The sequence below is a fragment of the Saimiri boliviensis genome, chromosome 3, assembly GCF_048565385.1.
Source record: "Saimiri boliviensis isolate mSaiBol1 chromosome 3, mSaiBol1.pri, whole genome shotgun sequence".
Classification (NCBI taxonomy): Eukaryota; Metazoa; Chordata; class Mammalia; order Primates; family Cebidae; genus Saimiri; species Saimiri boliviensis.
The window spans coordinates 95,223,154-95,250,556 of NC_133451.1; the positions used below are offsets into that span (position 1 = coordinate 95,223,154).

General features: G+C 38.0%; 1 protein-coding gene across 2 annotated transcripts in view; it reads left to right on the forward strand.

Moving 5' to 3' along the window:
- The window catches only part of NFKB1 (nuclear factor kappa B subunit 1), a 122,187-nt gene that overhangs the window by 55,462 nt on the left and 39,322 nt on the right, over positions 1–27,403 (forward strand). For both annotated transcript variants that reach the window (XM_003929512.4, XM_010340114.3), the window contains exons 6-10: positions 12,170–12,318; positions 20,003–20,166; positions 22,221–22,379; positions 24,009–24,113; positions 26,263–26,354. In XM_003929512.4, coding sequence (XP_003929561.1) covers positions 12,170–12,318; positions 20,003–20,166; positions 22,221–22,379; positions 24,009–24,113; positions 26,263–26,354 — 669 coding nt within the window. The remainder of the gene's footprint in view (positions 1–12,169; positions 12,319–20,002; positions 20,167–22,220; positions 22,380–24,008; positions 24,114–26,262; positions 26,355–27,403) is intronic.

Below are 27,403 nucleotides of genomic sequence, written 5' to 3' on the forward strand. Positions count from 1 at the left end.
GCATAAACTGACGCTGTGAAGTTAGTGGGAGTGACAGCATGTCTCTAGGACGCTGGTGGGGAAAGCCCTCCCGTGCAGCTGCCTTGCCGAGTCTCGTCTGCCGGTGGTGAATATGAGATCATACAGGGCCGGCGGCCAGGGCAGTGTATGGCCTCTCAGTCTCACTTCTGGTTTTACCTGGAACCAACCCTTGACAATTATCTATCTCCTTGGCCAAGCCCCCGCACAACAGGAAAATGTGTCTTGAGGTTGAATTCTATTAATACCTGAGAGGTGAATTTATAACAATTTAAGATGTTTTAGCATCTCTGCAGCCAGTGTCTCTGTAAATGAAAATTGTTTCTCGAAGTAGAAAATCGTAAGGGAGTACAAGGTCTTCAAAAAATAATCCTCTTAGAAATAAGAATATTGCCAGGGTTGGGTATTCCTAATTGTGGTTTCAAGCAGAGCAGTTAGTAAAATTCCACAAGTTAATTGGCTTCATGTACTTAATTTTTGCAGAAACTCCTCAGGGATTCCTCATAGTTAGATTAGGGAGATGAACCCTGTCATAGGACAGTAACCATTCAGCAGTAGGATAGCCTGTTAGGCCCCGCTGCCCTCAGCCTTTCCTAATTTTGCCTGGGAACATGACTTTTCTGATCTCTCCTTTTTCAGTGTAGCCTGGAGACAATGATTTATTTATTCACCAGCTCTTTTAACAAATATTGATTAAGTAGGTACTGGTTCTGTTCTAGGGGTTGGAAAAACACAATAGTGCCTTTGTCCTCAGGAAACAATCCATTTTATAGAGAGACTAAGATATGCCTTTAAATACCTGAATCACCATTGCATAACTAGTACCTGTGGCTGCCATGTAGAAATTGTTGAACAAAATAATTTTTGAATGAAAGAATAAATGACCTAATTGCTCTAATATAAAGATAAATGTCTAAGAGTCAGCTAGTTGGGATGATTATGGAAGGATTCAAGGGAGGGATGTATAAAAGCACAGAGAAAACAGCACAGCAGAAAAGTCAGCCCCAAAGGCTCAGAAGTAGAAATCTCATTGAATGGAGGATAGTAAATAATTCTGCTGGAATAAAGAGCACATGGAAGGCAAGGGTGGTAATAAGGCTGGAGAAATGAGATAAGGCCAAATCATGCAAAAATTTAAACTGTTTTTAGAAAATGGGTAAGCAATAGAAATTTTATATAGGAATGTTAAATCCTATATATTTTATATAGGAATGATAAAGCAGCATTGTGCTTTACAGTTACAAATCTGGTAGCAATCTGCTAACAGATATTGGAAGTGAAAGGCCCAGAGACACCATCTGGAAGAATTGCAGTGATTCATGAGCTAAACTAAGAGTTCAAGCTAAGATAGATAAACTAAGGAATAAGAATGGAGGAAAGGGACAAATACTGAGGTTTCGGGGTGGTATTTAGCAGAAATTTGGCAACTGATTAAATGTAAAAGACAAGAGGCAGAGAGGAATCCAAGATGATAAGAGGATTTTGCTGCAGTTTTTTAGAAGGCAGCATTTCTATTTCCATTTCCAGGAGGCGGAGTAGCTTTGAGAAGGAAGGTGATATAATTAAGTCTTGGGCACACAGAGCTGTAAAGCTATTGAGGACAGGAAGATACCCTACAAACAGCTGGAAATGTTGCACATGCTTAAAAAGAAGGTGAGAAAATGAGATTTAAACTTAGCTATCATCTGAATAGAGTAGACATTTAAGTCCAGGAGACTTGATAAGAATGTCAAGGGAGTGATCATGATAAGAAATGGACCAAGGATCAATCTCTGCTGAAACATCTCTTTAAGGAGGAAGAAGAGTGCCTAAGTAAAAGCAGCCAGTGAAATGGGGAGTTGGGGGAGAGTTTTGAGGAGGGAATGGTAACATATTCCATTCCCAAAGAGGTCAAGTGGGGGTGAAGAGTAAGAAATGGATAGTGGGTTTGGAAACAATCTGTCATGAACATTACACTCTCTTTCATTTGATGGATTAGGGATTACTTACATTTGCAAAGGGCCTCAGATTAAGTGGTAGTAGTTCAGTATTAGTAATTAGAGATTTTCTTATGTACTTGGTAGGGAGAAATAGAATGGCATTCAAACAGGTATCAGTTCCTCTTAAGAACCTTTCTTACTGGATTGTAGAGAAAGATCAAATGAAAGAATCATTCAATATTTCTTGGCGTCATGCCCAGCCCATAGGTTTCAATAAATGTTAACCTTTGCAGTTGTCATCATCATTAACCAGACAAGGCTTTTTTTTTTTTTTTTTAAGAACAAGGAAGAAAAGCAGTGCACATCTGTAGACAAGGGAAAGGATTCTTTAGAGAGAGAAAGAGAAGGGTAATTCAAGGAGATCAGGAATAAATATTAAGAGTAAGAACAGAATGAGTAGCCCTGGAAAAGGGAACAAACATGTTTCTCTGAATCAGGAGAGGATGTGTGAAGTAACAGGGATGTTTTGAGCCTCAGTAATAGTAAGGAGAAGAGAGAATGAAGGACCTTGCACGCAATGACTTCTGCCTTCTCGTTAAGTCAGAGAGAATCTCAGCTGCAGATATCTGCTTAAGGAAGAAAGAAATAAGAATTGCTCTCATTTACTTTGTGCTTTTGATATAGCAAAAACTGTATGTTTACCTCCTTTAATCCTCATGAAAGTTTAGACATTATGTATTTGTATTCACATTTTACTAAAGAGAAAACAAGTAAAAAAAGTTAAGTAACTCTCCTAGAGTCCCCCAGATGGTCATGGGAGCCCAGATTCAGAGGAAAGTATGTCTTACTCCAAAGCCCGTGCTCTTTATTGAAAGATACACCACTAGTTTGAGATCTTGGAGGTGTACCCCTGCACTACATCATGATAAAGTCCTGTGAGGTGGATGTTCCTATCAGTCACCACAGTGAACATCAAAGAAGGGCCCTCTTATTTGAGTAGTAATACAGTGAAATTGAGGTGGACCGGAAATGCAAATCTTGGATCCCTAAGGGAAATAGCAAAATGAGGCATAGAGGAAATATTTGAGTCAGGTACCAAGACTCACCAGTAAAAGAGAGAGAATGCCTAATGGGCAACAGCAGTTAGGGTAGGAAGGGAGAAGTGCAATTTGGAATTTGAGGGAAGAATTGCTGCCTTAGTTTTCCAAGGTAATAATTCAAGAGTTGCCTCCCCTTCACTTTCCCACACCTGGCAGAATTCCTACCTCTTAGTGGTTAGATTCCTGTTACCAAATACTGTAGGGCCAGTGCAGCAACCAGAGCCCCTAGCCAGAAACCCTGCCTCCAACTGAGGCAAGTGTTCTGCTCTGGTATGTGATAATCATATTCTAATTTAAATAGCCTATTGAGATGCCACATTAGTATCTAGCCTTTTCTTTTTTACTTTTAAGTTCAGGGGTACATGTGCAGGATGTGCAGGTTTGTTACATAGGTAGACATGTGTCATGGGGTTTGTCCTACTAATTATTTCATTACTCAGGTATTAGGTCTAGTATTCATTAGTAGTTTTTCCTGATCCTCTGTCCTCCCACCCGCCACCCTTTGATAGGCCCCAGTGTGTGGTGTTCTTTCTATGTGGCAATGTGTTCTCATCATTTACTTCCCAATTATAAGTGAGAACATGCAGTATCTGTAACATGAGTTTTCTGTTCTCTTGTTAGTCTGCTAAGAATAATGACCTCCAGCTCCAACCATGTCCCTACAAAGGACATGATCTTCCTTTTTATTTCTGCATAGTATTCCATTAGCCATTTTTTAAAAGACAAAATACCAAAGAAAGAATAGTTATCTCCACTCTTCACCCACCACCCACCACCTAACACAACTCTTTATATTTTAGTAATTGCCTTCCATAAATAATCTTTTATCATAATTATTTAATTATACATTCATCGATGTATTAATTATTGAATGATCACAGTATGACAAGCATTATTTCAAGCACTGAGGATACAACAGAGAAGAAATCAATATCCTCACTGTTTTTATTTCATTTTTTTTTTAAGAGACAGGGTCTAACCCTGTTTCCCAGGCTGGAGTACAGTGGTGCAATCATAGCCCAATGCAGCCCAAAGGACCCTCCTGCCTCAGTCTCCCAAGTAGCTGGAACTACAGGTGCACACTAGCATGTCCAGCTTCCCCACTCTAAGCCTCCATTCAAAGAGAGGCAATAATCAAAATACATGAAATGTTTAGTTATTAGATGGTAATTAATGTCTATAGAAAAATTAAGCAGAGAAAGGAACAAGGGATTTGAGGATAAAAGTTTTGGTAGGAGTAGGACGGTCAGTGAAGGCCACCTTGAGAGATAGCAATTATGTAAAGCCGGAAAGCAGGTGAGAAATACACAGATACACAGATGTCCCTGGAAAGGGTGTTCTGGGCAGAAGACATAGAAAGTGTGAAAGCTTTAGAAGACTGCTCACCTGGCAAGTTCAAGAACAGTGAGAAACTGATGTGGCTGCATAGGAGTAAGAAGAAAAAGGACAGAGAGGACATGAGATGGTCAAATCGCCTAGGGCCTTGTAAGCCATTATAGCGATTTTGTCTTTTAATATGGAGAGACATTAAAGGTTTTTAACTTCTTAACAGAAAAATTTAATTATATACATACACAGAACAGTATAATGAGCCCCCTTGCACTAACCATTCAGCTTTAACAACTTTCACTTTTGGAGGGTTTTGAGCGAAGGAGTGGTAAGACATGGCATGACATGACTTGAACAGGATCACTCAGGAAAATAAGCCAGGGGGAGACAGGACAAGCAGAGGAAACATAGGAGCAAAAGCTTAGGAGACAGCTGATGGTGGCTGAAAACCAAGGGAGTAGCAGTAAAGATGGCGAGAGGTGATCAGAGAAAGGATATTTTTTGAAGATCTGAATATTATATATATTATATTTTGAAGAAGAATTTGAGAACACATGTAGTATAGTAGAGAAAGTAAGAAATATGGAAAAGAGGCCAGGCACAGTGGCTCATGCCCATAATCCCAGCACTTTGGGAGGCTTAGGTGGGAATATTCCTTGAGATCAGTTCAAGGCCAGCCTGAGCAACATAGCAAGACTCTGTCTCTGTGAAAAAGAAAAACAAAATTTAACAAGGTGTGGTGGCATGCATCTGTAGTTCTAGCTACCTAGGAGGCTGAGGCAGGAAGATTGCTTGAGCCCGGGTGGTTAAGTCTTCAGTTAGCCATGATCACACCACTATACTCCAGCCTGAATGACAGAGCAAGACCCTGTCCCCGCCTCCCCCCGCCGAAAAAAAAGAAATATAGAAAAGAAATGGCACTAGAAAATGCGTATCTTATACATTATTTCTGTTTGAAAATCCACCCAACTAGCAAAAAAAAAAAAAAAAAAAAAGACTTATACATGAACATTTGTAAGACAATGCATTCATAAATTACAAACTGTCAGCTCTTCCCATATTCTTTTGCAATGATGAATGATTAGGCTATATACCTATAAAGATTTATTTGTAATTTGCTAATGATGTAATGATACCTGTTGTGGTACAAGTTCCCAGCAATTCTTGGAGTTAGCAATAGTGTTAGCAATTACTTCCTTGGAGTTAGCAATTACTTCCTTCTCAGAAAGAAGCATGATTTGTAAGCAGCTATAACTGATGTGTTAAAACTAAAAATTAAAATATAACAAAAAAGGAAACCCCAAGTCAAAGTATGAGGGAAAGACAAAACTTTCAGAGCAGAGTTACACATAGAGATTTTGTCTTCTCTGTGTAAATGACGAGAACTTCTTAGCTTATTTATTATGTCAAATGGCAGTTTGCTCTTCTAATCTCAGCCTGATACCATGAGCCATATATGCTTTTGGTCATTCAAAAATGGCACTAAACAAGGTGAAAGAATGTCGTGAATGAATGCCGATTCATGAGTACTGCTGGAAAACAACAACAACAACAACATGTCATCAACAGTGGGTCAAAGAGGATTTTTTTCATGCCATCCCCTACCTTACTGAGAATACCACATTTATACTCAGAGGATTTAGAGTAAATTCCAGGTTTCTTTTTGTCTTGGCTGTATGACTTTGGGTTATATCACTTTGTTACTCCATCTGTTTGAAATTCTGTTTTCTTATCTGTAAAATAGGGGTGATAGTGTCAGTTCTGCCTCCCTCACAGGGACTTTCAGAGGCCCAGGGGGTCTTTACAAATAATAGGGAAGGAAAGAAACTGGCACTTTAATAGTACCTACCATGTGCCAGGCACTGCATAGTCCTCACAACAGCCCTCTGAAGTCACATGATTGGCCCACTGTGTAAATGTGGAGCTTAAGACTCAGAGAGGTTGTCTAATTTGTGTAAGGCCACAGAGCTAGGAGGACTGGATCCCAGACCGGATCAACTTGAAATCTCTTGTGTAACGGAGAAGAAAGAGAATAACTTTACTTAGCATCTTTTTATGCCAGAAACTGTGTTGGACATGGTTCTGTACTATCTTATTTGGTAAAGGTCATTCTGTCCTTCCTGGTTGTTCAACAAGGAATAAACAATAACATCTGTTTTTCATGCCTGAGAGAAGAAATGTTATTAAAATAGTGCTCTTCTCTTTCTTTCCTTCTTTTTGTTACTTGCAGCCTCACAGAAAAGAATGAATACATGGTTGCATGTCTGTGGCATGATTTTATAAAGAAGCTTTGCAAGGGGACAAGTACAGTTCTGCTGCTTCTTGTAACCATTCCTGAGACCTCTCTCCTCACAACACGTACCAGCAAAGCCAATCAAACAAGGTGTTTAGGAATAACTCATCTACCAACACTGTCCAGGCAAAGTAGAGCTTTAAAACACTGAGGAGACAGCACGCACACACACACCACACACGAAAAAAATGACCATGTCACGTGGTAGCACAGAGCAATGGGAAATGTGAATAGTTTGTGGAGGTGGACAGACCCAAGCTCAGGGATTGCCCGATCGCTCCATTTATAGGAACCATGGCCACTTACTTTAATCTGAGCCCCAGTTCCTCCAGCTGTGGAATGGGGTATCACCTCTGACCCCACAGGGCTGTTGTGGGGATTATCTGAGTTAGCATGTTCCATAAAACACAGTAAACTAGGAAGTGTAGCTGTATGGGCTCTGGGAATTTAACAAGCAAGAGAAATATGACAGTAACCCTTTAGTTACTAAACCCTGTCTTCGTATTGCAGTAGGTTGCATGTGATTTTCCTGCCTTGTCCCTTCCAATCACATTTCAAAAAAGGAAGCAGTGGTGGAGCCTTGTGGGCTAAAGTAGTGAGGAGGGTGTCATGGAAGATTCAGGTTTAGGTCTTCCTCTTGAAGAATGGGTGCTTCTCGATAGGGAAGCAAAGGAACAACCTGGGAGTTGTCCACTTGAAGAAAATCCTGAGATGTGATAATGGGTAGGTCCGAGGTCCTGAGTAGGACTCAGCACAGAGGCTTTGCATGTGCTGTTTTTCCTGCCAGGAAAGCTCCCTAAACCCCTTGGCCTTACCTACCCCCTCCCTAGTTAAACACCTGGCCTTTTAGATCTCCACCCTCAGTACTCCCTCAGGAAGCTTTTTCTAACTTCCTGACCCACTCAAGTGCTGCTTATATATCTCCTTTGTAAGCTCTTCTCAGTTACACTTTTACATTTATTTGCGAGAGATTATTCAATTAGCGTCAGTCAGTCCCACTCTTTAATTCTCCATGGATTTATCATGCATTACTTCATCCCCTAATTTACTGCAGTGCGTAGAACTGAGGAGGAGCTTTAAATACTCACGGAATAAACAAATTTTGGTTATTAGAGAGGTAATAGCCGAGGTGGGAAAGAAGATTTATATTTGGGTCACTAATCACATTAAGTGCCAAGCACTGCATTAACTTGCTGAATTCTAAAAACAATCCTATGAAATCAAGTGTATCATTCCTTTTAACTTTAAAGACAGAGAAGTTAACCATCTTTCCCTGTTGATACAACTAAGTGGCAACAGCAGGCCATGAGCCTGGCAGCTTGGCTTCAGACTTCCTAGACTTTACCACACTGTTCTTCTGCTTAGTGCAGTAGAGGATAAAGCGAGATGCACACGTGAAGTCAGGATAGATTTCCGTTTAGAAATTGTGCATTTTCCCCCTCCTCTTCTTCTCATCATGATCATCATCATCATCATTTCACAAGAAAAGCTAAGCAGAAAAGGACTACTTCATGTGTCACCTCTTACATTCATGCTAACTCTGCATTCTGCCAAAGTGATTTGGCCGAATTTACCCAAAGAGCAAAGTGAACATTTCAAATCCTGATTCCTAGAAAATTCTAGACTACTATTGTAACCACGTTTGAAGCAGCAGCACATACTTTGCCCCAACATGACAGAATTGTTTTAAATAGAGAGAATTTGACTAAGATTGGTATTATCTGAGACCCCTGGTTTCTACATCATATTCAAAAAGCAGATCCAGCCTGTGGTCAGCAGTAGGTATTGTGTCATAAAGCTTTGGAAGAAAGTCTTAAATTTCATAAGAATGCCAAGTCCTTGGTATCTCCAAGAATGACAGCCGTTACTATAATAGCATAATTATTACTGGAAAATTAACAAAGTCCAATAAAATATGGCATGCAAAAAAGATTTACCCTAGAAATAGAAGTGACCTAAATCAGTCGTTTATTCCAGTCACCTGTTTTAGATAGAACTTTTAAAAAAATCATCTCAGGACAGTCATATTGTTTAAAGATCTCTACGTGGAAAAGTACCTTACAGTAATAAATTAATAAACAAGACAAGTTAATGCTTTTAAACTACTGTTATTTGCTGGGCATTGTTGTAAAGGTTTTACATGTGTTAATGTATTTAGGCCTCACAACAACCCTTTGAAATACTATTATTATCCCCTTTTTACAGATGAGGAAACTGAGCAGTACCCAAAGTCATACAACCAGTAAATGGGGAACTATCTGCAAGCCCAGCTAGTATGCCCCTAATGTCCATGGTCTTACAGTGTCCCTGGGTGGTTGATTACTCAGTTTTGCTGCTTTTGTCTCCTTGGCTTTAATTGAAAACTTTTTTTTTTTTTTGGCTGAAGTCTCCCTCTGTCACCCAGGCTGGAAGTTCAGTGGCTCAATCTTGGCTCACTGCAACCTCTACCTCCTAGGCTCAAGTGATTCTCCTGCCTCAGCCTCTTGAGTAGTTGAGATTGCAGGTGCCTACCACCATGCCTGGCTAATTTTTTGTATTTTTAATAGAGACAGGGTTTCACCATGTTGGCCAGGCTGGTCTCAAACTCCTGATCTCAGGTGATCCACCCAGCTCGACCTCCCAAAGTGCTGTGATTACAGGTGTGAGCCACCATACCTGACCCAAAAGCTTAACTCTTAATGTTGCGTAAGAGCCTGCAATATTCAGACTCATTGAAAAAACCTAAAAGACATAGTTGCTCTCTATAAAATTAATTTTCAAAGGAACCACTATTCCAAGAACTAAAAGGGAGACTGAATCAAAATAACTAAATTCTCCTTAGAACAAATGAATTTCTGAATTGTTTGCAAACAGTTCCCCATCATCATGGCATCCTATGAAGCATGGTCTCCCCCATGTTAGAGTGCCAGTGTCTTCATGTGCCATATAACTTGCAAATAGTATCACTGTTTTCTCTTCTCACATTTCAGTTTTCTTCTTTCAGTCAGTGTTTTGGAAAGTCCACAAAACCCAGGGGGCTCCCTGTCCGTTGCCCTGTGGTCTGTGTGAAAACCAAATGATGCTATGCTAACTTGGAGTCTTTCAAATGGATCCAACAGCACATGAGTCACTGGCAGCATGTTCAGCTCCTTTACCTCAGGGACTACCCAGTTCCTCATTCTTGCTACCCTTCAGTCATGAAGTAGTAGTATGAAAAATACATGCGTACTTTTTGAGGATGCCTCATACCTCTTTCCTTCAGTATCAGAGACTAATTCCCTCATAATGCTAACATCAAAGGGGCCAATTATCTGACGTGATTGGGCTTTAATTATGGATTCCTTCTGGTGTCCTGTTTAAGTGGAAAGCCTACCTGATTTCACCCAAATGAAACATTACCTCATGCCTTGCTGTCTTGCATTCCTGTGCTAGTGTCACTTAAAAGTGTAATTACATGGTTTATTTCATGTTCCTTTACTCTTCGTTTATTGCTGAAGACATCCAGCAGTGGGATATGTCATCATAACAGAAACTGATTTCAGATGTCAACACCAAAAAACACAACTGGCATCAATAATCTACAGGCAGCATCTAGGGACAGCAGTCAGCCGTGGAGCAAACCCAGAACTTCCCATTCCCTGTCCCTCATTGAAGGGCAAAGGCTTTCTCCTTGTTAAAAGGAAAGTACTGAGTTCATAATTAGCTCTATACCCAGAGTTTTTTAAAGTGTTATACCTATTTAAGAAATTATTTATTTGTGCTTCGAGGTGGTCAAAATAAAATTTAATTAGAAACCTTCTTTGTAATTGGCTTGATCTGGGGGCCCTGCTCTTTGAAAAGGAGGTTAGAAAGTTTAGAAGCAAACCTTTGTAGCAGTTCTAGCCAAGGTACATGCATAGAGGGCTTGAGGTGGAGCTACACAGGTGATTGTAGGAAAGTCTATCCTCTGATGAGGAGTGAAACTTCTCTCCCAGCACACCCTCTGGGGAATAATGCCAACTCTGATCAGCTTTTCAACTCCTGGATGAAATACTAGATTGGGAAAAAGTCCCTACTAAGAAAATCCTACCCAAACCCTGCTTCAATAAAATATGAATCCACTTGATGAAGTTGATAGTAGAAGTAGGCTGGTTGAAGTATTATTGGTACGTTTAGGTTCTTCTTCAAGTTTATATCATTGGGACTTCCATCAAAGAGTCATCTTTAGGTGTGATTCCCATCCTTCCTCCTTCCCTCCCTCCTTTCCTCCTTCCCTTCCTCCCTTCTTTCCTTCATTTTCTTCATTTTCTTCCTTTTTCTTCTTTCTTTCAAGCTGTGGGCTGCTTGTACAGATTATACATTTCAAATTATTGCATAGTTGAGAGATTTGGGGCTTAGGTTATGCAGTTCTCCAAAATTTGCTGTATGAGCTAAGGAGATAGGGTGACTAACTAATCTAGGTTTTGGCTCCAAAAGTCTAGTGTCCCAGAAAACCCTTCGGTCCTAGGCAAACCAGGATGGTAGTTCATCTTTTGAGGACATTATAGTGCATTTCTAAGTATTTAGCTGAATTTATCCCAGGACTCTGACTTGGGTTAAAAAAAAAAAAAAAAAAAAAGGTCTTTCCTGTTATGTTAGTATGATTTTAGTCTTGACAGTTTCTCAAGGAAGGAATCTGGTCTACTGTAGGGGGCTAGATGACTAAGAAGAAGAAAGGATATCTAAGTGTTTTTTGCTTAAGATGTCATTATCTCCTTTTTATTGGAGATAAAAATGCTATTTCCTTTTTATTGCTGCTGTCATCATTTTAAAGACATACCAATAAAAAAATAAATTAAATAGAAAACTCTAATTTTATTAAACAACAGCAAAACAGGATAAAATCTAAGGATTTGTACTTAAGGAGTGCACTTTTTGAATTGAAGAAACTGACTATGACCTGAGCGTATGTAACTCAATTATCAGAACTCAGAGAGGGCTACTGAAGGCCCAGGTATCCTAAGAGACAACTGGAGGCCAAGTCTTCAGGCTTGGGTGTTTATAGCCAAATTTCAGAGCCAGGTCCCTGGGCAAGACTCTGTCTAACCACTTGGCACAGAGTTAGGATACACTGTTTCTGCTTACCTCCCTTCTTCCCTTGATCTCTGTCAACCACCAGTTTCCTTCTTATCAGTCATTTGCTCAGTTTTTGTGACCCAAGAACTGTGATGAGGATGCAGAGGAAAGCACGTTCTTGGTTAATAGGAAAGTAGACTTCATAACAACACAGCATCCTCTAAGATGTGTTGCTCCAACTTTCACAATGCGTACTGTATTTTCAGTGGCCTGCTTCTTGGAGTGTATCTTCCTACCGCACAAAACCACCACCATTAGCATTTCCATTTATTTCCACCCTGTCATTTGTTCATCACATACTTTTAAAAACAGGGTTGTAATCATGTATATGAATAATTTTATATTGTATTTTTTATACTTACTGGCTTATCATAAACATTTTTCCATGTTGCTGGAGAGTCAGATGTGCTAACTTTTAAATTGTGCTTCTTATATAGATCTGCAACTATGTGGGACCCGCAAAAGTTATTGTTCAGTTGGTCACAAATGGAAAAAATATCCACCTGCATGCCCACAGCCTGGTGGGAAAACACTGTGAGGATGGAATCTGCACTGTAACTGCTGGACCCAAGGACATGGTGGTCGGGTAAGTGGGAGCATATGATGCTGTGGAAGGTAGGAACAGATAAAATATGGGACACGGGAATTTGGAATGAACAGGCGCCTTTCATTAGGGACCTTTCTGAGACCCTCAGATGGCCTCAAAAAACTGTAAATTGTACTCTGATTTGAACTCCAAAAAGTAAGGTGACCACATGTCTGGATTTGCCTGAGACAGCCCAGTTTGCACCTGGCCTACTTGTTTATAGTACCCTCTTCTACTCAAAGGTAGCCCAATTTGGATGACCACTTATATGTGGTTATTTGACCTACAAGGTATTTTTGCCACTTTTTATATTTCCTTCTCGTAGAAATAAAGATAAGGGCAAATTTAAAGAAACCTAACTATAGCAGAAATCATTACTTTATGGATGGTTTTACATTCTTGATGATTTCTTTAGTGGATTTATAGTGTGAATATTTGGGGCTTGAAGTGAATGAATAAATATCATTTCAGCTTGTGCTGCTTAGAAAGTATGCACAGATAAGAAGCCAAGCAATGCAAATTTATCTTGGCATTTGTTAGGCTTGAAATGTAAGTAAAATATGACATTCATTTAATGATTGGTCAGATAAAACAAGCAATATTTAATGAATGAAGTTTTATAGAAGTAATTTCAATCCAAAAGAATTAAGTTTTTAAATAAGACATATTTATTGTGCTAAAAATATTTTCATCTTCCTAATACACTAAAATAGCACACAGAATAGTAGTATAGCACACAACATAAACTGATACGTATAGTCAGTAATTCTAAAAATTGTTTTAAGTCTTTCTTTGGGACTCTTTAAATGCAAAAGAAGAAATTTTTAATTAATTTTAATTTTTAAAAACATTTTTCAGGGTTTTCTAATCCTGCTTTAAATAGTTTATGCTAAAATCCCAGTTAATCTGGATTATTCACTCAAAGGAATTGTTTAAATCAAATATAATTAAGCTGATGATTGCATTTCAGGCTTTGAATTCCGATCAAGTTTCAAGTTGGTTGTTATTTTGGAGGTTGTGCTTTCGTGTTCCTAGGTATTTCTTCGTTTGACTGTGAACATACTTAAGTGTGAAAAACCTAGAGAGAGAGCTTTAAGTCACTAAAATCAGATTCTTTGCTGTTAGGAAAAATAGACTCTAGGTTGAAGGAAAAAGCTTAAATTGATTTGAAAAATACAAGTGTGCTTTATATAAACTTGTTTTAACATCCTCTTGAAAGACTGGCATGTTTCCTGTTGTATGTCACAGTTTGTTCATCATGTGTAGAATACCCTTCCAGTTCCTGACTGACCTAGGAGAGCTTTGAAATGCAGGATAATTGTCCCAGTTTTAGACTAATTGATCACTTAGTGTTTCTGCAGATTTATTCCAGTGGGTTTCTGTCATTGAAGTGTTTATTTTCTTAGGTCTTGTTTAATCTGTATTATAATCATATCCTTTAGGGGAAATTTTAGATAAAGTCTTTTACTAATGTTTACTATTATAAAACCTTCAGTATGTTGTCTGTAATTTGGTGTTTCTATGGTTTGGTTTAGTAATCTTTCAAGATGTTAGAATGAACTAATTGTTATTTAATTTGAGGCCTTAGAGCGTGAATAGAGGTAAATTGTCTCTAAGGAAAATGAGGGATTCTTTCACTCCTGTAGTGCAATGGGATGTGGGCTCAGTAGTTGGGAGAACTCATCATTCATTCAGTCATTCATTCTTTCATTCAACAAACATTTTGAGCATCTCAACTCCAGAGTGTGATCATTATGATGTCTGGTTGTAGTAGTGCAGTGAGATTTTCTAACCCTATACAATTTCAGTGAGAAATTTGATCAAGATGCCACTTGAAAGTCACAATAGACTCAGTAGACTTTTGTGTTTAGTGTTTTCTATGAAAGTCGGTACTCACTTTCTAATCTGATTTTTAGCTGAGAAATTTTTGCTTACAATGTTTCCCAAAATACACTATTTCCTTCATAATTCATTTGTTTCTATCTTTCTCTATATAAACATTTTTAAGGTTTTCAGTGTCAAAACTTACTGCATTTATGTAGAAAGAACGTCATGCTAGCATTCTGGAAACCAGATTTTTTTTTCCATTACTGTCACTCTCAACAGAGGACTGAGGGCAAGTTACATGACTTCTTGGGGACCTTAATGTCTTCCCTCACAAAATGCGATCGTTTCACTACAGAATCTTATCTTTAGGCCCTTTACATCTCCAGAATTCTAGACCAAACTAACATTACGTAATGTTATGAAATAACTTGAGCAAACTTGCCAGTTACATATTTATGGTATGACATTGATTATTAGTATTTAGTTCTGTCTTGTAGATAAGAATATCACATAGAGAAACTTAGGAAGATAGCCAAAACTATGACTTGTCAATACTAGAAATGAAGCTAAGATAACCTGTTTCCAATAATACAGATTAGGCAAAGCATATAGATTCACAAGCAGGGCACTAGTCCAACACACCATAAAACACATCTAAAAAATGGCAATGAGAAGATAACTTTTAAATTGTCAAAACCAAAAGAATTACTTTCTTTGGACTGTTTATCTTCACCTTTCTCTCAGTATGAATTCTTAATAAATACTATTTTCAAAAGTATTTCAGCTATATTATAAATATTCATATTTTAAATAACCAAGTCTTAACTATAGGTTTGATTGCTGTAGAGGATTTGTCATTTTAATGTTTTTTTTAAATTTGCTTTAATTTTTTTCTTTGTATTTCTTATTCACTTATATAGTCAGACTTTACTGCCTTTCTTGGTTAAAAAAATTATAATAATCTTAGTTTGGCGTTTTATTTTAAATCCAGAATATCAACAATTTGTTTCAACCTATTTTAGTTCTTCGATATTTTTATTCCATCAAAAATATCTGTGTTCCTTGATTTTGCATTAGGCCAAATTCCCTCACCGGTAATCACCACACCCTCTCTGCTTTCTGGGAGCTCTGATTTAGAGATGTGGAATTTTTTTTTCCAATTAATATATATAGCATATACCAACTGGTAAGCACTAGAAGTAGGTATGTAAATATAAAAATACAGAGGAGAAAGAAGACCTTCTTCATTGTCTGTTGTTCCCCTCTTCATGTCCGTGAGTTCTCATCATTTAGCTGCCACTTACAAGTGAAAACATGCGATATTTTTCTGTTCCTTCATTAGTTTGCTAAGGACAGTGGCCTCCAGCTCCATCTGTGTTCCCGCAAAAGACATGATCTTGTTCTTTTTTATGGCTGCATAGTATTCCATGGTGTATACGTACCACATTTTCTTTATTATGTTGTTGATGGGGAATTTAGGTTGATTCCATGTCTTTGCTATCATGGATAGTATTGCAGTGAGTGTTCGCATGCATGTGTCTTTATGGTAGACTGACTTATATTCCTTTGAGTATATACCCAACAGTGGAATTACTGGGTCAAATGGTAGTTCTGTTTTTAGCTCTTTGAAAAATCACCACACTGATTTCCACAATGGTTGAACAATTTGCGCTCCCACCAGCAGTGTATGTGCATACCTTTTTCTCTACAACCTTGGCAGCATCTGTTATCTTCTGACTTTTTGATAAGAGCCATTCTGACAGGTGTAAGATGGTATCTCATTGTGGTTTTAATTTGCATTTCTCTAGTGATCACTGATACTGAGGTTTTTCCATATGTTTGTTGGTGGCATGTGTGTCTTCTTTTGAAAAGTGTCTTTTAAACAGTCAATTACCTTTTAAAGAAGATTATTATTTTTAAATCAGGAAAAAGTAGTTTATATTTAACCACATATTTATCATTTGCAGTGCTCTTCATTCTGTTTCATAGGTCAAGATTTCTATCTGATAGCATTTTCTTCTGCGTGAGGCACTTCCTTTTACTACACTGCTGATCTGATGCTGATGAATTCTTTCAGTAGGTGTATGTCTTCACAGTTTTTTTTTAGTCTTATCTATCTTATCTTTGTTTTTCAAAGATATCTTGAAGAGTATAGAATTCTAGGTTGACAGGCCAAGCATGGTGGTTCATGCTTGTAATCCCAGTACTTTGGGAGGCCAAGGCAGGTGAATCATTTGAGGTCAGAAGTTCAAGACCAGTCTGACCAACATGAAGAAAACCTGTCTGTACTAAAAATAAAAAATTAGCCAGGAGTGGTGGCATGTGCCAGTAATCCCAGCTACTTGGGAGGTTGAGGCAGGAGAATCGCTTGAACCTGGGAGGTGGAGATGGAGGTTGTGGTGAGCCAAGATCACACCACTGCACTCCAGCCTGAGCAATGAGAGAAACTCCCTATCAGAAAAAAAAAAAAAAAAGGAGTTCTAAGTTGACAATATTATTCTTTCACATCCTTAAACTATGTTGTTCCACTGTCTTCTGACTTGCCATGTTTCCAAGAAGTCACCTGTCAATCTAATCTTTGTTCCTCTGTACATAATTTTTTTTTCTCTAGCAGCTTTCAGATTTTCTCTTTCTCACTCCTTTTAAGCAATTTTATTATGATGGATATTAGTGTAGTTTCCTTCATGTTTCTTGTACTTGGGATTCATTGAGATCCTTGTATCTCTGGGTTTATATTTTTATTAAGTTTTAAAACTTTTTGGCCATTATTTTTTCAAATATGTTTTCTCTCCACTCTTCTTCATCTTCTTCTGGAACTCCAATTGCACATATATTTGGCTATTTAAAGTTGTCCCACAGCTCTCTGATTCTTTTTTTCATCTTTTTTCTCTGTGTTTCATTTTGAATAGTTTTATTACTGTGCCTGCAAGTTCACCAGTATTTTTGTCTGTAGTGTCTAATATGTTCTTAATTCCATCTAGTGTATTTTTTCTTCTTAGACATCGTAGTTTTCATTTCTACGGGTTTATGGCCTTTTTTTCATATCTGTCATGTTTCTCCTTAACATTCCAATGCTTCCTCATTTTTCTGATCATATCATCTTCCTGGTAGTTTATTGGATGACAGATATTTGAATTTTGTATTGTTGAGTCCTAGATTTCTCTTTTTTTTTTTCTTTTTTGGTATGCCTTTAAATATTTTTGAGGATTGAGATGAAGTTAAATTTGGGAACAGTTTGATCCTTTCTAGACTTACTTGTTAATTTGACATCATTACTAAGCCAGTACCTTTCTGAATTTTCAACTTGCTACTCTATGTATTACATGATTTCTGGAACTGTTCCAGCCCTGTGGTGTTATAATTCTTCTACCTGCTTCTCTATGGTGGTTCTTTTCCCAGCTTTGATGTACTTTCCCCACACACAGCATTCGGCTGAAGACTCCAGTGGGTCTCTGAGTGTATCTGTGTCCAGTTTCTTCCTCTCTGGTGCTCTGCTTGTGAGTTTTAGCCTCCTTAGATTCTTCCCATGTTTAACTGTGTCTCCTCAACCCTGGAGATTACCAGGCTCTGTTGGGGTTCCTCCTTCCTGTACTACAGCCTGGGACTCTCTAGGCATTAAATCAGAGTAATTACAAGATTCGCCTTATTTCTTTTTTTGTAAAGATTACTGTTCTCTGCTGCCTGTTTTCTAGTCTGAAAACCATTTCTTTTTGCATTTTAGATATTTATGGTTCAATCCAGTCTGTTTTACTCTATCAAAACCTGAAGCAGAAGACAGACTCCTATACTGTTTTGTTTGTTAACCAGCGTAAATCCTTCATTATTCACATAATAAATTAATAAGAATGATGTTTTTCTCACAGGGACTAAATTTGGCAATATACATGGAAAGCACATTATAGACAGTAAAGTGTAAGGTGTTACACAGATGTTCATCATTGCTATTACCTAGGAGATAACCCAATTTTCCTGCAGTTAGGGAAGTTCTATATGGGAGTAAGGTTGAAAGGGCCAAAAGATAGAAGTATTGTTTCTGAAAAACTGCCTATGCTTCTATGCATATATCATTTTGCATATTCTTCTGTGCTGTGTTGATTCATGCATTCAGTTATCAATAGATACTCATTAAACACCCTATGTCAGACATTGTTCTAGGCACTGGGGATCTCTGCCTTCAAAGAGCTTATATTCTAGTGGTATATTTTCTTTTCTTTTTTCATCCTCCTGGACACATGACTTACTCTGTCTCTGGGCATCTGGTATGAGTGCTCATTTCGTTCTGCCTTATAACTCCTATTTTCTTCTCTAGTTTGTCTGACCTTCCCCCGTTAGCTTGTTCTTGATTTCCTTCAGTCCAGTTGTCATGAAATCTTTCCTCTACCAATGTTTTTCTTTCTTTCTGAGTAAAAGCCAGATGAAAAAGTCCTTAGAAAAGCTTACTACAAGGCTTTAAAGGATCTGGCCCCCTGCTTACCTCTCTGAACTCTCACACTTCTGACAACTTGCTCATTTCACTCCAACTGCATTGACCTCCTTGCCTTTGTTGTGTTTTGAAAACACCAGTGTGGTCCTACCACAGGAATTTAGCACATGCTGTTCCTTTTGCCATGCTCTTCTTTCATATGTGCATGTCTCCATTGCTTCCCTCAATTTTTTCTCAGTTATCTTTTCACTGAGTGTCCTTCCTGACCTCTCCCTGTTTTAAAATGTTATGCTTTTTTCTACTACCTCTCCTGTTCCTCATTCCTACCTTATTTTTCTGGATAACACTTACTGCCTTCTAAATTGTGTAATAGAATTTACTTCTTTGTTTCTTCTCTGTTGTCATACTAGCATATAAATTCAGTGAAGGTAGAGCTTCTTTTATTGCTGACAAAAACATGTATGATAATTCCTGGCACACATAAGGATCTTCATAAATATTTGTTGAATGAATGAATGATCTCCTTGATAAAGTCCTTTTTTGTCTGTTATATTGTTTATTAAATACAATATAACAGTAGACTTGTTTCATGTACTTTAATTTCAAAAGCGAATGGAACATTTTATATGTTTTCTTATAAATCCCTTTAATTGCTTTTTAAGCTTATCAACATATTTTGTTTTATAGATATGTAGCCTTCATGAGATACAAGATTCTCCATCCCTGTTTACATATATCCTTAGATGACAACTCTAGTCGTCATAAATAATTTTAACCTTACAGATTACTTAGGAAAAGATGAGATTCCAGGTTGACTTTAAATCCCATTCAGAAATCGAAGGATGATTCAAAAGGAAAATAATCACTCCAAATATACTACTACTCTTATTCTTAAGAAATGTTGGGATTATATTTTGAATTTTGAAATTTTTTTAATACAACTCCCATAGAAAACACTTTAAAATGAACCCAGTAAGACTCCCTTATTAAGACATATAGACACATGCTCCCACTTCCTTAATCACAATTTGGAAGTCAAATAAGCTCTGAAAACCAAAATCTTCTTCCAAGTTTATCACAGACTCATTTGGTAGTAAAACTCAATTTAACCTGACATGTAGCCATTTATAGTCTTTATTTTTCCATTTGGTGAATCTAATTATATATTTTACTACAGAAATATTAACATGTTTGACTACATTGTGTGCCCCAGACCTGCTTGGAGTATTACGTAATATGCAGTATATGCCATATATTGCCTTTCTAACATCAGAAATACCTACATTCTGAAATACATCTAGCCCCAAGGGATTTGTATAAAACACTGAGGGCCTGTGTATTTTTAAAAAATTTACAAGTGAAGCCAGATTCTCTAGACATTAAGTGCCTAACTTTTGGTTGTTGTTGCTGCTGCTGTTACTGTTTTTCCTCCAGCTTCGCAAACTTGGGTATACTTCACGTGACAAAGAAAAAAGTATTTGAAACACTGGAAGCGCGAATGACAGAGGCGTGTATAAGGGGCTACAATCCTGGACTCTTGGTGCACCCTGACCTTGCGTATTTGCAAGCAGAAGGTGGAGGAGACCGGCAGCTGGGAGGTAAGCATCATTCTCCTGGCCTTGCTCCTCCAAGGGGTCCAGGCTTCGGTTTTCATCTGTATGAATTATATGTTCATCTGCATGCCTTCCAGTCTCTACCCCACACTGCTATCACCTTTTCCCTGCTTGGAAACCTTGATGGCATCCTGCTACTTCTAGGATAAAACCTACAGCCCGGCATACAAAGCCCCCCCACCACACACACACACACTCTGGCCCCAGCACCTTTCCAGCCGCATCTCCAGCCCACCTTGCATCCTCCTCTCTCTGTCACTGCCCTCTCAATAACTGAGGCATATTTATACCTTTGTATGTGTCTTCCTCTACCAAAAACATCCCACCATATCCACCTCACCCTCTCAGAAACCAATGCAGAAATCAAGACTTTGTCCAAAGAACACCTCCTCTGTTTTACCTTCCCCAACTCACCTTATGACAAGGCATTTTTCTTTCTCTGGGCTCTGCCTGCACACTATAAACTATTATCCTTATCATAAAAATGGCATGATTTTCCATTTTCTTTCCTTTTCTCACAATTTTTCTTTCAACCCTATTCCCTGTCCCACCACATGCCCCATTTCTACTTTTATATTCTTCCCTTTACTGTGTCCGTCCAGTCATCATCTCATACTCAGGTGATTCAAAACCGATTACCGTTTTTAACTAAATAATAGTCCATCTTCTGATACCCAAACTCAAAACCTCCCCATCCTCTGACTCCCCATCCTCTCAGGCTCCCCATCCTCTCTGGCTCCCCATCCTCTCTGGCTCCCCCATCCTCTCTGACTCCCCATCCTCTGACTACCCATCCTCTGGCTCCCCAGCCTCTGGCTCCCCATCCTCTGGCTCCCCGTCCTCTCTGACTCCCCAGCCTCTGGCTCCCCATCCTCTCTGACTCCCCATCCTGACTCCCCATCCTCTCTGACTCCCCATCCTCGCCTGTGTGCAGCATCTCCAGGCTGTGGCCCAGCCATTCTGTTCTCTCTGGCATTCCACGCTACACTCTATTTCCATTGTTCCACTTACAGTAGTCTTCTACCCTGCTCTCTATCCCTCCCCACTTGTAATCTAGTTTACACCTTGTAGCTGGATAGATATTACTTAAGTTCTGTATCTTGTCGCTGCTTGGTGTCTCCCTGTTGCCTACAAAATCTGAATTCTATAAGTTGGCTTTTTGGATCTCCCAAGAGCTGGCCCCAGGCTACATTTCCTACTTGGTTTCCCATTTTGCCCCTTTAGGTAAAACTGAACTACTTGATAGGAGCACCATGATGCCTGACTTCCCTGCCTTGGCACATTATTTTTATTTTTGCTCGCTCCTCTTCCTGGAATGTCTTTATCCACTCTCTTATATGATTTCAAATTCTGCCACCTTTTCAAGATTCAGAGCAAACGCCTCTTCTGCTCCAAAGCCCTCTGAACTCTCTCCTCCTTTGAAATCCAACATCACTTCATTTGTAGCTCTCTTGTAGTACTTGTCTCCTGAATCACTACCTTTTATTTACAGCTTAATTGTGACCATATCCATCAGCATGAAAACTCCAGCATGAGGGAAGGACCCAAAATGTCATTGAGTCATTCAGTCCCTTCAGAAGTTCTGAGTACCTACTATGTGCCAGGCTGTCTTCATGGCACTGTAGAATGAGCTCAATCCCTGTGCTCAAACAGCTTGTGGAATAATTCCACACTTCTCAATACAGCTAGTGCCTAGCAGGATTATTCAATTCTATTCCATCATATTCTGTGTACCTTTAACTCTTATTGGGGAGAAAAGGGAAAGGGGCGGGGAGGACAGGAGAGGAGGCAGGTGATCGGATACACAGAAGAGAGTTTTTACTGTAATCCAGAGAAAATGCAGGTCTTCTTTGATGCCTTTCCTAGTGGATGACATAAATGAGACTGTTTTTAACATCTTATTGCAACATGAAGTGTTTCAAAAAAGGGGAAAAAAAGGTTTTGATTTTAAGTTTACATTATTTGGGCTTTATAAAAGCATGGTCTTTAAAATGTTCACACTTCTCTGTATATGAATGGACTGTGCTGTATGACCCTAGATCGGGAAAAAGACCTAATCCGCCAGGCAGCTCTGCAGCAGACCAAGGAGATGGACCTTAGCGTGGTGCGGCTCATGTTTACAGCTTTTCTTCCGGATAGCACTGGCAGCTTCACAAGGCGCCTGGAACCCGTGATATCAGATGCCATCTATGACAGTAGTGAGTACTTCACTTCTAACAGGGGACACACCAAGAATAGACTTCCAGCCCTGACCTGCCATTTACTTGCTACCTGAGTCCTGGGGAAAGTAACTTAATCACTTGAAGCCTCAGAGTTATCATCTATAAAATGTGAATAGTAAAATCTAGCTTGAAAGGTTGATGTCCAGATTAAAAAAGATATTTTAAGAGGTGCTAAATATATGTAATTTTCCCTTTGATGTACATGTTTTAGTCTTTTACATGAAATGACACATCTCTTATTTATGAATGTCTTGCTCTAAAGATATATGGTTGATGCTTTTAGAAGGGAGAAAAATCCCAATTTTCTTTGGTGATGGGGGGGCTCTGGAAATAAGTTAATATTTAACACCATAATTATTCTTACCCAGTTTCTTCCCCATATGTTACTAACTTTACCAAGATAGAAACTTCAAGTTAAATGAATGAGTAAAATAGATAGCATATGCCTCAGACTTCTATTTTAAGCCAGGTTTGGCATCATGCCCTCTAGTCCCACCTACTTGGCAGGCTGAGGTAGGAGGATTGAGAGTTGCAGCCCAACATGAGCAACACAGTGAGACCCCATCTCCAAAAAATATATATATATATATTATATATACATATATATATAATCTTCAGCATTTGCCATGGAATTTTCTTTTTATTTTATTTGTTTATTTATTATTATTATTTTTAAAGACAGGGTTTCACCATGTTGGTCAGGCTGGTCTTGAACTCCCGAACTCAGGTGATCCGCTCACCTTGGCCTCCAAAGTGTTTGGATTACAGGTGTGAGCCACCATGCCCGGCCTTTTTATTTATTTATTTATTTATTTGGAATTTTCTTGTTTGATTATGCATGGGATTGATTAGACAGGTATTTCCAAAAAGGCTGCAAGCATAGTACTTAGACTCAGTGAAAGTTTATAGAATTTGGCATATGTAGAAAACTCCATGCTTCAAGTACAACAGCTAACTGATTTCTCTAACTTAAACAAGTTTGAAGGAAGTGAAAGGTTATAAAATGATACAGACTCATAACCACAGAATCACCTTAAAATGCAGCTGTTGGAGAAAAAAAAAAAAATAAGGAAACTTTATGCTATTACCACAAGAAAGTTTTGCATCTTTACCACACAGAATCCTAGTTTAGTTTGGGAAAAAGAAACATAACATCCCCATTTTACTTACCTATAAAATAAAAAGTAGTAAGTAGTTTAAGAAAACTGTGCTTTTCCTAAAGTTCTTGGACTCTTGTAAATATAATAGCAGAATCATGGAAACAAATTTGGAATGAAAATCTTAACCTCACTGAAATCCAGAAATCAATTAGCTTGGGACTTCCCAGTACATCAGAAAAGCTCTTTCTCTTTTTGTATCAGTCTCTCTGTGTTAGAGGGAGAAAAAAGTACCTGTTCCTTTCTACCTCATTTGATTTGGTGATCATGAATAACCCATGCCCAAGAAGTGTTCTGAGAACTTCAGAAGACATTCTTGTTTTATGTACTTGGTCAGGGAAAGCATCTATTTAAGCTTTGTTTTGGTCATATGTGCTAAGGGGAGGCTACCTAAAGGACTGGCTTGTTGAGCCAAAGATTAACCGTGTTGTTCTCCCTCTGTGAACAGAAGCCCCCAATGCATCCAACTTGAAAATTGTAAGAATGGACAGGACAGCTGGATGTGTGACTGGAGGAGAGGAAATTTATCTTCTCTGTGACAAAGTTCAGAAAGGTAAATACATTCTCTGATCTCTGGTCTCAAGTGGTGAATATAATTCTGAGTGTATCTGTGAGTCACACTTCATTGGTGGACAAGAAACGTCCCTCTGCTACCGTAGAAAGTCTTAAAAATCATTTACGTTTTACCTCTTCCAAATGTAAGTTGCCTGTGTTATTTTTTCCTAGTCAACTAATTCACTTTTAGATTTCCCACAGAAGTAAAAAGAAGAAAATAATGATAATTATTATAATCAGTGACTTTCAGTATCTTTATGCTTTAAAATTAATATCTGTACTTGGTTAAACTAAATAACAGCCCATTCTTGACATACATACAAAACACACAGAGAGAATAATGTTTTCATAGTATAAAATGGTTGATTTTATTTATTTTGCAATGCTTTTATGCAACACTAAGAGGATTTCTCTGAACACTTCTACAGATGTGATGTTAACTAAGAAAAGGAAAGAGAACAGAGAATACAGGGAAATTCTCAGAGTACATTACTCTCACCATTTTCACTTTGAGAAAAGGTTCTTGGCATTTATCTTTCATTAAATACGTTACAACATTGATTAGTAAAAGCTGAGGAAAATGTGTTATTTTCTCAAACTTCATTCTTTTATTAAGTAAAATGATAGTTGGAAAGTGTAGTATAATAAACATCTGTTTACTACAAGGTGAGCATTTTCAAAGTAAGCAAATACCTAACTGAAAATATAAATAAAATAAATCAATAAAAGACATGTGGCTTTTAAAAAAATTCTCATGTGAGGTTAAATGCTTTGAGGTATATAGTCAGAAAAAAATTGGATCAGATTTTAAAGTAAAGACATATATACTTTATCCAAAAAATTTACAGGCCAGCCATGGTAGCTCATGCCTGTAATCCCAGCACTTTGGGAGGCTGAGGTGGGAGGATTGCTTGAACCCAGGAGTTTGAGGCTGTAGTGAGCTACTGTCATGCCACTGCACTCCAACCTAGATGACAGAGCGAGACCCTGTCCCAAAAAAAAAAAAAAGTTTACACTTTCTTTGTGTACACTAGTGTTAGCCTTATTCCAATCCACTCTGTCCAGGTAATACTCATTTTCAGTTTCCTGGGTGTACATACTGTGAATAGACACAATCTGAGTACCTTTATTTGTAAATGAGATCCTTAGTTATTATCATTACATTGGAATGGCTTAGTAAGAAATGTCCTACTTGGCTTAAAGAACCTCAACAACTAGGTCCAGTGTAGTCCCACCTGAAGGAAATCGTAAGATGTTTTATCCATGCCTAGTATTTCTAAAATGCTACTTAAATAGCAATAAAAACTTTGTTTTATAAGTCAATAATGTGGTCCTTTCTATGAAATGGAAAGTGAAGCCAGGAAGATGCCAACCTAAGTTATACTGTCACATTTGTGTAGAAGTAAATAGAATCCACGACTAGAGTGTGAAATTTAAGCATTCCATTTTAATCAGAAGGGACCTGATTATCATAGTATTTTGACCAATTACTCAATATGAACTAAAAAACTATTGTAGGGAGACAGTTTAATAGTATGTTAAGAGCCTGGACTCTGAAATTATACTGTCTGTGTTCAAATCCTGGTTCCTCCATGTACTAACTGTTAAACCTCAGATAAGTACTTAACCTCTTTGGAGTTCAGTTTCTCTGTTGCAAAGTGAGGATAATAATAGCACACCTATACCACAAGGTTGTGGTGAGGATGAAATCAGCTAATATGTATATATATGAAGCACTTAGAATAGCATCTGCCATATATTAATAGTAAAACTTACATGTTAATTATTTTCATGTACATCTATATATTGAATTGCACCACCTCTTAAGATTCTAATATCCTTCCGCCATCCTTCATGTTTCTTAGGGTTGGCTTAAGGATGGAGAAGCGGTAAGGTCACAGATTAAGAGAAAATTCAGGTTGACTAGGTAAATCTAGCATTCTGTCACTGTGAATGAAACTCGGGGCACATTACAGTGGTAAGTAAAAAAAGATCAGTGATTTGTGAACATTTTAAAAGACTTAACCTTTGATCGTGTTTTTTAAAAGTTTAGATAGTTAGAATATTAAACCAGTTTTATTTTTCAGCATGTTTATAAGTATTATTACACTATGTGAAATTATGCACCTCAATGTAACTGTTTGCAGATGACATCCAGATTCGATTTTATGAAGAAGAGGAAAATGGTGGAGTCTGGGAAGGATTTGGAGATTTTTCCCCCACAGATGTTCATAGACAAGTAAGTGATTTATTATTAATAATCCTTATTATTTTTACAGATGGGAATTTCACTCTGTCACCCAGGCTGGAGTGTAGTGGTACAATCACAACTCACTGTATGCCCCAACTCTTGGGCTCTAGGGATCCCTTCTGCCTCAGCTTCCCAAGTGTCTGAGACTACAGGCATGTGCTACCACACCCAGCTAATTTTTTCTTTTCTTTTTATTTTTTATTTTGAGAGATGATGTCTTGCCATCTTGCCCAGGCTAGTCTTGAACTCCTAGGCTTAAGCAATTCTCCCACCTTGGCCTCCCCAAATGCTGGAATTATAGGCATGATCCATGTTATTATCATCATTTTACACTTTCTGCCTTGTTGAAATTTAGTACTTAGCTTCTATCTATAAAAAAGAAAAATCGTAAATATTCAACTTCCATAAAGCAGTACTATTTTTAAGACTCATGCAGGTCATCCAGAAAAGTTTCCTACTGTATAGTTATGGGCAAGTTAGATCACTGGCTCTGAGATGTTAGCAAGATATTTAATTAGCTGCCTAGTCCCCTAGCCCATAAGACAGTGGCCCACGGGTCCCTTAATGAAAATGTTTTAAGTGTTGTACCAAAGTAATTATGATGAGACCTGTTAAAAGGGTATTCCAGGAGCCATCTTCTAATTGAAGCTGATGTCATCCTGTTAAATGAAGATTTCCAAGTGGCAACTGATTAAATGACTAAGAGATGACAGTGCTGAGCCCCCAGCTTAATGATTATTCCATTTACAAGTAACTGAGGAGTATTTTGTTCACAAAGTTGGAAACAATCTAAATATTCATCAATAAGTGACCAGTTAAATTATGGTCTGTGTTTTTGATGAAATATCATGCAGTTATTCAAAAGAATGAATATTCTGTGAACTAGTACAGAAAGCTCTCAATTATACAATGTTAAAATATTTTAAAAGATGGATGTAGAACAAAGTGCGTGTAGAAATGATTCTATGTTCATATTTGCATGTGCATAAAGAAATTCTGGAATGATACCTATGAAATTAATAACAGTATTTACCACT